This window comes from Ricinus communis, chromosome 2, assembly GCF_019578655.1.
Source record: "Ricinus communis isolate WT05 ecotype wild-type chromosome 2, ASM1957865v1, whole genome shotgun sequence".
In the NCBI taxonomy this organism is placed as follows: domain Eukaryota; kingdom Viridiplantae; phylum Streptophyta; class Magnoliopsida; order Malpighiales; family Euphorbiaceae; genus Ricinus; species Ricinus communis.
In genome coordinates, this window is record NC_063257.1 from 33,692,787 (window position 1) to 33,704,593 (window position 11,807).

The following is an 11,807-nucleotide window of genomic DNA, read 5'->3' on the forward strand; positions in this document are numbered from 1 at the left end:
TTCACGGCGTGAGATATTACCCGAGTAATCGACAAGCCGCCGCAACCCTAACAAAGGCTCTAGCATCCTGGAAGATAGTTGGCCAATAAAAGCCTGCATCCAACACCTTCCTAGCAGTATAGTTTGCCGCTTGATGGCCTCCTGCAGGTCCTTCATGATAATGCCTCAAGATCTGGAGACTCTATTCGCTATAAACACATCGGCGGATGACCTGGTCTACACACACTTGATATAGGAAGGGGTCTTCCCAAATGTAGTATTTCAAATCGGCAAAGAATTTCTTCTTTTGCTGATAAGTCATACCCTTTGGTAAGACCCGAGCCACAAGATAGTTAGCATAATCAGAAAACCAAGGAGAATCGGAATATACCTTTAATGAATACAAGTGCTCCTCTGGAAATCGTTCATCTATCGTGCTCTCATCAAGTGCTTCCAAGCTCAGATTCTCCAGTCTGGATAGGTAATCTGTTGCCAAATTTTCTACACCCTTCTTATCTCTAATCTCAATGTCAAATTCCTGCAACAATAAGATCCATCTGATCAATCTTGGCTCAGCATCATGCCTATTAAACAAATACCTCAAAGTTGAATGGTCAGTGAAGACGATGGTCTTTAATAAGACGAGGTATGATCGGAATTTGCCGAAGGCATAAACGACAGCCAACAACTCCTTCTCTGTATTAGTGTAATGTTCTTGGGCTCCTGTTAATGTCTTGCTAGCATAGTAAATGGGTTGGAACTTTTTATCAAACCTCTGTCCAAGCACAGCTCCAACTGCATATTCACTAGCATCACACATTAGTTCAAAGGGCAGTCCCTAATCAAGCAAAGCCATGATAGGGGCTGTAGTCAAAAGTTTCTTTAATAACTCAAAAGAAGATACACATGCATCATAAAAAACGAAAGGTGCATCCTTAACTAGTAATTGAGTAAGAGGCCTAGCAATTCCAAAGAAATTTCTAATAAATTTTCTATAAAATCCAGCATGGCCTAAGAAACTCCTAACAGCCCTAACAGAACTAGGGGGTGGTTGATGTGCGTAAAATACACACATCTAAATAGGGTTATTAAGATTGATTTTATGGACATTTGGATGTGAATTGGTCCCAACACTGACCCTATGCATCTGTTTGTGTGCATTAGGTCCAAAAGAAGTCAAAGAATGATAAAGGGAAGAATTGGAGCATAATTGGACATCAAAGCTGTCGAAACAAGCTAAGTATGCGCATGAGGAAGCTGAACATGGCCGTGTTGATTTCAACACTGGCCGTGTTCCCAACACGGGAACCAACACAGCCATGTTGGGTGCATTAAACATCAAAGAAAAAGAACTTTTTAGGGAGCACGGCCACGAGAGTGCTGAACACATAAACACCGACCAGAGTGTTGGGAACACGGGCATCAAAGCGCGATAGGGGAATTAATTAAAAGAAAGAAGAGAGGAAAGAAAAAAGAGAGCGGGGGAGAACGTCCCAAACCCTAATATTTCTCTCTCTAAGGGTTTTTTGAGCTGGAACTAAGGGAAAAGGAGAATTGGATCAAGGTTTCAATTGGATTCCCTTTAAAGATTGAAGATTGGGTGAGGTTCATTGATTGGTTTTCAAATTGAGCAAGAGGAACAAGAATCGATTCAATTCAAGCAAGAGGAATTTGGGCTGTTTACTCTTATCCAAGGGTGTAATCGGGTTTCTCTACCTTTACTCATTGTTGTAATTGAATTCTTGTGGATTTTGATAATGCACATGATTAGCTAGATTGATTAAATCCACTAGGATTTCTTTACTATATTGGCTTAATGTTATATTGTTGGATTGTTTGAGTTAGTTTTGTATTCTTCTTGCTTTCAGTATTAATAAGATAATGCATTGTTCATGAGACGTTGTGAATTGTGGTGTTTAGATTGCTTTATGTGATTGAGAAGTCCATTTGGCAATTGGAATTTTGAATAGCAAGAACTGGTTAATAATCGCTTAGAGATAAGGATAATTAACTAGCCGGATTAAGAATTAACAAAGCTTAATAGAGGCGGATTAAAGCTTAATGCTAATTTAAGAATCAATCGTTAGGAAGAGATTCCAACTTTAGGTTATTAGGTTTAGGAATTTGGTTATCTCAAGAGAGAAACCGAATTCGGTTAAGAATTCGTCCACGGTAACATAATTAGACTCACCAATCCTTTATCTTTTGTTTGATTGCCAACTAGTTTAGGTTCCCTTTGGGTTTGCTTTCTTGTCTTGGTTATTTTATTTATCAATTACTCCTGCATCTCCCTTAGAACTTAGCTTATAGCTATAGTTAGTTTATAAATTATTCATCACTCATTTTAAGTTAATAAAACAAAGAACAAAGGCGTAACTCTGGGCTTTCACTTTCTTTAGGAATACGACCTTGATACTCGCCATTAGTGCTAGACTACATCGATAGGTAAACTGCCTTAGATTGTAGCTAACATAGATAGCAACCATCAGTGGTAGCTTAGATATTGTTTCTATTTTAGCTCTATCAACTTCCATCCCCGCATGTGAAACCTTATGCCCTAGAACGATTCCCTCTCTCACTATAAAATGACACTTTTCCTAATTTAGCACCAAGTTAGCCTCAATGCACATAGCTAACATGCGTTCTAGATTTTCCAAACAGTGAGAGAATGAGTTACCAAAAATAGAGAAGTCATCCATAAATACCTCCATCGACTCCTTAATCATATTATAAAAAACGGAGACAAGAAAGCAATAACCAAGACAAGAAAGCAAACCCAAAGGGAACGCTAAGGGAGATGCAGGAATGAATGGATAAATGAAATAACCAAGACAAGAAAGCAAACCCAAAGGGAACCTAAACTAGTTGGTGATCAAACAAAAGATAAAGGATTGATGAATCCAATTATGCTACCCGTGGATGAATTCTTAACTAAATTCGATTTCTCTCTCAAGATAACCGAATTCCTAAACCTAATAACCTAAAGTTGGAATCTCTTCCTAATGATTGATTCTTAAATTAGCATTAAGCTTTAATCCGCCTCTATTAAGCTTTGTTAATTCTTAATCCGGCTAGTTAATTATCCTTATCTCTAAGTGATTATTAACCAGTTCTTGCTATTCAAAATTCCAATTGCCAAATGGACTTCTCAATCACACAAAGCAATCTGAACACCACAATTCACAACATCTCATGAATAATGCTATCTTATTAATACTGAAAGCAAGAAGAATACAAAACCAACTCAAACAGTCCAACAATATAACATTAAGCCAACATAGTAAAGAAATCCCAATGGATTTAATCAGTCTAGCTAAACATGTTCATGTTTAAAACAATCTAGGAAATCAATTACAATGAAAGAATAATGAAAATAAAACATGTACACCCATTTCTCTCGAATTGGATGAACAACTCCAAATCTAGATCTACACTTTGATTAATTTCCCAAATTGACTCTTGAATTGCTCCACTACTGTTTTGCACTCAAAACCTTCCGATTCCGGGATTCTTCCTCCCTGCAACTCTCTCTCGCACTCAATACTGTGCAGAAACCGAACCAGCCGCCAGGGCTCTATGTCACTCCTTCCCCCTCTTTTTCTACCCTAAAAATACGTTTTCCTTATATATTTAATTCAGCATGGTCATGGTCAAGGCCGTGCTGAGAGTCCAGGCTGTGTTGAAACTGCTGAAACTGTGGATCTCACCAACTAGGGTTTCACCATGGTCGTGTTGCCCCTCGTGCTGTAGGCCGTGGTGGCTATGGAAACCGTGCTCAAACCATTGTTTTGAAGACCAAGTTTCAATGGTTGGTCATGGCCAGAGTCCAGGCCGTGATGGTCAGCACTGCCTTGACTCAGGCCGTGCTCAATGTGTGCAACGCGGGCTCTTGTCCGATCTTGATGAATTCTCGTCCGTTTTCGCACGTATTGATCTATAATTGCTTAAAAGCTTGTCCTCAAGCAATTAACAACTCACCTTATAAAACTGCAGTTAACAATTCCTTACAGTTTATGTCCCTAGTCCACAATAGATAGTATTCGACACATTTCAAAGGATACTTAATCATAAATCAAATTGCAAATCATTAATAGAGGATGGAAATAATATTAATGCATGAATAACTTAAATGACAACTCAATACAAACATCACGAACCAGTGCCTCACTGGGATCACTCAAGTCGCTCAAAGTGTATATTAGGTGAATAACAAATCCCTCAAAACAAATGCAAAAGACCCGCTCACCATAAGCTTGCTCATAAATCATATCTTCGCTATTGTGAACAAGTAAATACCAAAATCAAAAGGTCTTTACCAAGATTATAATGGGGCTAAAGTAAAGGTACGGAGATTTGGACAGAAGTGTGAAAATGTTGGAATTCATGCGATAAACAATAGTATATGCTCAAAGGATTAAATGCCTAAGATCACAAAAAGAATCATTCACTAAAATCCCTACTTCATAGAATAACGCTCGCAAATGCTCTAAATCCAATAAAGAGATAAATAATTAAAGAATTTTGTTTATTATTTTTTTTTCTTCTTCTTCTCTTTTTCTTTTTCCTTTTTTTTTTCTTTTTCTTTTTAATAATGAACTAGCAGCTTATTAGCGACCGCTGCATACAACTCGAATAAACATAAAGAATAACAAATACAAATTGGATCAAAGGGAGCATTTTAAATATCAAAAAGATTTACTGAATTCACCAACATAGCAACTGGCATTTTAATCTTGCATAAAGTTGAACAAATCACAGAAAGAAATTCCAGCATAAGGGTAAAGGAAAGATAAATGTAAAGAATGGTATAATTGAAGTGTATAGGTATAGATTATGAAGAAAAGGTTAGGCTCAAAACTGGCTAACTAATGGAAACATAAGGGGATAGGCTTTTGGTCAAATGTGGTGAATCCTAAATTGCCCAAATCATCTCATGGTATTCACAATATTCATGTAACTTTAACATGCATTACAAAGCAAGTTCTAGAAGCAAAGTTAAGTACAATGCACACTCAAACAAGAAATATAAAGAGCATAAGTATAATGAATGCTCAACAGGCTCAAAATCTCACTTTGAGGTGTGGTATTAGGTGCAATTGGTTCACAACATCATTAATTGAATCATTACTTAAGAAACACATGCATATGACATTATCAACATTCTAAGTTAAAATTCGACAGTTCGAAAAACAATTAAATAACACTAGTTTAACCCGGCAGGGTTGATGTGTAAAACACCATCAATTGTTTTCCAAGGACAATGAACAACAAAGAAAAGTAACTACAATTCTATAAATTAAGTCATCAATCGGCTCAAAAATAGCATACTCAAGTGCACAAAAACACAGTGTTCTAACATCCTAACAATACACAACACCTAGTGATAGCAATTTCAAATATATTTAAGAATCATATGAGAGAGTAGGATTATAAGGTTTACCCATAACCACCCCACACTTGAAAAACACATTGTCCTCAGTGTAAAATGTTATGGATACCCCGCATGGGATGCTCAACTAAGAGAACAAAGGCAATACAATCCAAGTGCATGACATGTATGAAAAATAAAGTAAAAAATGCAGAAAAATAAAAAGATCTAGGGGACTGCCCTAATCATCCATCGAGGCTGATTTTGTGGAAATTCAATGCTTCCTCGGTAGAATCTGAAAATAATAAAATAAAGAAATAAAATCGAAACTGAAATAAAAATTAAATAAAATATGAAAACTAAAACTAATAAAATGTTTCAAAACAAAAGGTTAAAATATTAGAAATTAAAGATAAAAATTGGGGTGCCTCCTAAAAGTGCTGCTTTTTGATGTGATGAATCTTCTTAGCTGGACTCATGGTGAAAGGCAAATGGGCATGATCGACCACCATCCATCCTTCTTCCAAGCAAGTGTCTTCAAGTATCCGCTTAGAGGGATAATCGTCAATTTCTTCTTCCCGACTGTCAAACAAGCTGCCAGTATGATGGGCAAAGCTCGCTCCTCGTATAATTGAACGTAGTCATGATGCTTTAGGGGCTCTTCCAATTTGAAAGCTGAAGTTTCACGAATTGGAAGGATCGACGGTTAGGCAATTTCTTTAGGAACGTCAATGGTTTTCTCTAGTCCTTGTCTTGGTTCACTCGCTAGAAAAAACTAGAGCTCCTCCAAGACTTCTTCATTGGATAACTCGGGCTCATCTTCCATCATCGAAGGGACTTGCGGAAAATCCACCAATAATTCCTCTAATTGCAACTCAGCATCATCGACTGTGGAAATTCTATCTCCATGTTCAAAGAGTCGTCCTGCACAGAAGCATCATCGTCAAACATAATAGATAAACCAGAAAAATTCTCACCTGAACGCAAAGTGACGGCGCTCAAGTGTTCCTCGGATTCAGTAGCGTTTGATGGAGTTCCCAATTGCTCTTCAGCTAGTAACTTGAAGATTAAGCCTACTTGATGCTCTATGTTCTTAATGGAGGCTTGTTGACTTTCAAGTACCCTCTCTGTTTGTTGGAATCTATCATCAAGACTTGTAATGAGCCTCATCATCAGCTCCTTCAACACTAACTCTTCATCTTAAGTTGAAGGTGCAAGATTAGGCTGCTGATGTGGTTGCTGAGATTTTGGTGGTTCTAGGCCATCTAAGCTCCATCCAAAGGGTGAATGAGTGCTCCACTCTTGATTGTAGGTGCTTCCATATGAGTCATTTGGCCAACTTCCCGTATAATTCACCTGTTCATAGTTATAAGAACAATGAGCAACATCACTATACAATGGACAATCATTACTCAAATGTAAACCACAACAAAATTCACAAAAAACTTGAGATGAAAGGATAGGAGTGGAGAGTTGATCGGTAGCCCTGCAAAATGATTACACTCGAGCTTTAAAAGATGCATAGGTATCCTAATTTTTAGCACTCTCTTGGTTCCTAATCCTATTTTCCAACGCATCATACAAAGAGTTTGAATTTAACATTGAACCTCCTTATCATTCACTACCTGAATCATAAACTTAACTAAATAAATATATACAAATAAAACAGAAATTAAAAAAAAAAGGCTAAATTAACAAATAGCAAATTTCACTCTAGTTTTCAAACATTCCCCGGCAACGATGCCAAAAACTTGATGTGTGCTACTTGTGTTAGCTACAATCTAAGCCAGTGTACCTATCGATGCAGTCTAGCACTAATGGCGAGTATCAAGGTCGTATTCCTCGGGAAAGTGAAAGCCCAGAGTTACTTCTTTGTTCTTTGTTATATTAACCTAAGATGAATGACGAATAATTTCTAAACTAATTGATAGCTACAAGCTAAGTTCTAAGGGAGATGCAGGAATGAATGGATAAATGAAATAACCAAGACAAGAAAGCAAACCCAAAGGGAACCTAAACTAGTTGGTGATCAAACAAAAGATAAAGGATTGATGAATCCAATTATGCTACCCATGGATGAATTCTTAACTGAATTCAATTTCTCTCTCAAGATAACCGAATTCCTAAACCTAATAACCTAAAGTTGGAATCTCCTCCTAACGATTGATTCTTAAATTAGCATTAAGCTTTAATCCGCCTCTATTATGCTTTGTTAATTCTTAATCCGGCTAGTTAATTATCCTTATCTCTAAGTGATTATTAACCAGTTCTTGCTATTCAAAATTCCAATTGCCAAATGGACTTCTCAATCACACAAAGCAATCTAAACACCACAATTCACAACGTCTCATGAATAATGCTATCTTATTAATACTGAAAGCAAGAAGAATACAAAACCAACTCAAATAATCCAACAATATAATATTAAGCCAACATAGTAAAGAAATCCCAATGAATTTAATCAGTCTAGCTAAACATGTTCATGTTTAAAACAATCTAGGAAATCAATTACAATGAAAATAAAACATGTACACCCTTTTATCTCGAATTGGATGAACAGCTCCAAATCTGGATCTACACTTTGATTAATCTCCCAAATTGCCTATTGAATCGCTCCACTACTGTTTTGCACTCGAAACCTTGCGATTCCGGGATTCTTCCTCCCTGCAACTCTCTCTCGCACTCAATACTGTGCAGAAACCGAACCAGCCGCCAGGGCTCTATGTCACTCCTTCCCCCTCTTTTTCTACCCTAAAAATACGTTTTCCTTATATATTTAATTCAGCACGGTCGTGGTCAAGGCCGTGCTGAGAGTCGAGGCTATGCTGAAACTGTGGATCTTACCAACTAGGGTTTCACCACGGTCGTGTTGCCCCCCGTGCTAGCCACCACGGGCCGTGCTAGAGGCCGTGGTGGCTATGGAAACCGTGCTGAAACCATTATTTTGAAGACCAAGTTTCGATGGTTGGTCACGACCAGAGTCTAGGCCGTAATGATCAGCACGGCCTTGACTCAGGCCGTGCTCAATGTGTGCAATGCGGGCTCTTGTCCGATCTTGATGAATTCTCGTCTGTTTCTGCACGTATTGATCTATAATTGCTTAAACACCGATGACGGTCCTATAAATGTTCTTGAAATGCAAAAGAACATAAAACACGGGTGATCTAGGAATAAAAGCACAATGATTGCTAAGAACATACGCAATAATATGCAAGCAAATATGTGTAAAACTATGCACATCAATAGGCCAAAAGGCATCCTCTATAAGCGAATGTCCCATAGGGGCAGGTGAAAATTGTCTTCTCTTGGTCTTCAGGTGCAATTGGGATTTGAAAATATCTTGAAAAACCATCAAGGAAACAGTAAAACATATGTCCTGCCAATCTTTCTAACATCTGATCAATGAAAGGAAGAGGGAAGTGATCCTTCTGAGTTGCATCATTAAGCCTCCTATAATTGATGCACACTCGAAATCCTATTACTATCTGTGTAGGTATCAGCTCATCCTGCTCATTTCGAATTACTGTCATGCCTTCTTTCTTCGACACAACCTGTATAGAGCTCAACCAAGAATTGTCAGAAATAGGGTAAATTAATCCTGCATCTAGGAGCTTAATTACCTCCTTTTTCATTACTTCCTTCATGTTCGGATTAAGCCGCCTCTATGGCTGAACTACTACTCTATAGCTATCCTCCGTAAGAATCTTGTAAGAACATAAACTAGGGTTGATCCCGGGAATATTCGCAATTTTGTAGGCGAAGGCCTTCTTATACCTCTTGAGCGCATCTAGAGTTTTTGCTCGCTCCTCAGGTGTTAAATCTGCTGCAATAATCACCGGTAACTTTTCTTCCTCATCCAAGAATCCATAGCTTAAGTGCTTAGGCAGCTCCTTCAATTCTAAGGCCGGGGGGTCCTCAAAAGAAGACTTCACTTTCCGCACTTCTGACCTGTCAAGAGAAAGAAAAGGATCAGTAGAACAGCTAGGTTCAGTAGCCAATAAACTAGCGATCTGCTCCAACACTTGCTCGTTGGACAGCTCCTCCTCCTCTCCTTGCAAGGCTACCTACAAAGGATCATCAAGTAATATTTCCTGTAAGTGAGACTTAACCAAATTATCCACAATATCAATAGAAAATACAGCATCATCATGGTCTAAAGAGTATTTCATAGTATTCACTAGGTCAAAGGTAATGGTCTCATTGTCTACCCTAATTTTAAACTTTCCATCACAAACATCTATTACAGCCCTAGACGTTGCAAGAAAGGGTCTACCTAGGATTAAAGGTACAACACTCTCACCTTCCATATCCATGACTACAAAATCTACACAAGAAATAAACTTGTCTACCTTAACAAGCACATCTTTAATAATACCCCTAGGAACCTTTACAGTTCTAACAGCTAACTGAATGCTCATCCTAGTGGGGTTACGTTCATTCAAACCTAATTTATCAAACAGACTAGTGGGCATTAAATTTATACTAGCTCCTAAATCAACTAATGCACCACTAATAGGCAAATTGCCAATGACATAAGGAACAGTAAAACTCCCTAGATCTCTTCTTTTGAGTGGCAGCTTATTCTTAAGAATAGTCGAACACTCCTCGTTCAGAGTCATAAGTCCCAAATCCTCCAACTTCCTTTTGTTGCTCAAAATTTCCTTTAAGAACTTTGCATACTTCGGCATCTGCGAAATAGCTTCAACAAAAGGCAGGTTAATTCGCAGTTGTTTAAACAAGTCAAGAAACTTACCAAACTGCTTATCAACCTTCTCCTGCTTAAGTCGAGCAGGGTAGGGGAGTGGTGGCTGGTACTCTCTCACAGGGCTCTTCTACTTGTCTTCCACCTTTTCTCCTCCCATTGTTTCAGGCTCTGGCTCCTGCCTAGCTTGCTTATCCTGTATATAAACATCCTCATCATCAGCTAAAGGTAGAGAGCTAGACAATTTCTTACCTGACCGCAAGGTGACAGCCTTGCAATGCTCCCTAAGGTTTGACTCTGTTGTGTTAGGGAGCGATACTTGTGACCTTTCAGATAGCATCTTAGAAATCTGCCTAATTTGACTCTCTAGATTCTGGATGGATGCCTGCTGATTTCTAAGGGCACTGTCTGTCTGCTGGAATCTCATCTTTGTCGACGTGACAAACTTCACCATCAACTCCTCCAAGTTAGGTTTCTTTTCTGCTGATGGAAGGGGCTGTGATGGTATAACCTGCTGCTGCTGTTGTGGTGGCTACTGATGCAGTCTCTGAAAGCCTGGTTGACCTTGGGTGTTGTTATTTCTCCACCCAAAATTTGGATGGTTACGCCAGCCGGGATTGTATGTGCTGCTATATGGGTTGTTCTGCTGTCTAGGGGCATTACCCATGTAGTGTACATGTTCCATGTCAGCAGAAAAAATAGAGGAAGAATTATTACTAGAGGCAAACATAACTCCCGCATTATAGTTTGCACTGTAGTGTGGGCCACCGTAAAATTCACAACTTATTTGGGCTGCATGAACTAGCATATGAAGCTGGTCTAACTTCAAAAGCTCCACTTGAGCTGCCAAGGCTGCTGTGGAGTCTAACTAGTTGACCGTTCCTTGTTTGACCGGCTGACTCTTAGACGATTGCCACTGGTAGTTGTTCATGGCCATCTCCTCTATCAGGTTCTGCGCTTGCTCCGGCATCTTGCTATTCAAAGCACAATCTACTGCAGCGTCCACCATTTGCCTCGTAGCAAGGTTCAAACCACTGTAAAAGGTCTGAACCTGCATCTATATTGGTAGACTATGGTGCAGACATCATCTCAACAAGTCCTTATACCTCTCCCAGGTGTCTTACATGCTCTCATTGTCCATCTGCATAAAAGAAGAAATGTCATTTCTTAATTTAGCAGTTTTAGCTGGAGGAAAATACTTGTAAAGAAAACTTTTACCAAAGATTTCCAGGTTGTAATAGTGTGCGGTGGAAAGGACTGCAGCCATCTCTTTGCTCTATCCCTTAAAGAAAATGGAAATAATCTCAGCCGGATGGCATCACTGGTAGTTCCATTTATCTTGAAAGTGTCGCATATCTCCAAAAAGTTGGCTATATGGGCATTGGGATCCTCGCTTGGCAACCCCCCAAATTGTACACTTTGTTGTACCATCTGGATCACATTTGGCTTTATCTCAAAATTGTTAGCTGCCACCGTCGGTCTGAGTATACTCATTTGTGTCCCATCCAATGATGGTCTAGCAAACTCGTACATCATTTTGTTGGCATCCACCGTGGCATCTCCGTTGTGATTCTCCATCCCATCTGGTTTATCAACAGGTACCTCAACCTCAATCTCCTCCTCTTCTAATTGTAAACGCTTCTTTAAAAGTCAGAAGGATCGTTCTAGTTCAGATAGAGGCTCTATAGAGTTTGAGCTCCTGGTCATAAACTACCTACAAATGGAATGTAGCGACCAAAGAACAAAAGTAGTTAAAAC

The 11,807-nt window shown here is 38.8% G+C and overlaps 1 protein-coding gene and 1 non-coding gene across 2 annotated transcripts; one reads left to right on the plus strand and one right to left on the minus strand.

The window, feature by feature from the left end:
* Positions 1-8,586: 8,586 nt before the first annotated feature.
* Positions 8,587-9,966, minus strand: LOC125369338. The gene is made up of 3 exons (XM_048371350.1): positions 9,416-9,966; positions 9,028-9,295; positions 8,587-8,898 (listed from the first exon to the last, which is right to left on the minus strand). Exons 1-3 carry the CDS (start codon positions 9,964-9,966, stop codon positions 8,587-8,589), a joined length of 1,131 nt encoding a protein of 376 aa, XP_048227307.1.
* A 1,150-nt stretch (positions 9,967-11,116) lies between these two features.
* On the plus strand, positions 11,117-11,223 carry LOC112534031. The gene has a single exon (XR_003078357.2). It is a non-coding gene; the product is annotated as a small nucleolar RNA R71 (small nucleolar RNA).
* Positions 11,224-11,807: the final 584 nt, after the last annotated feature.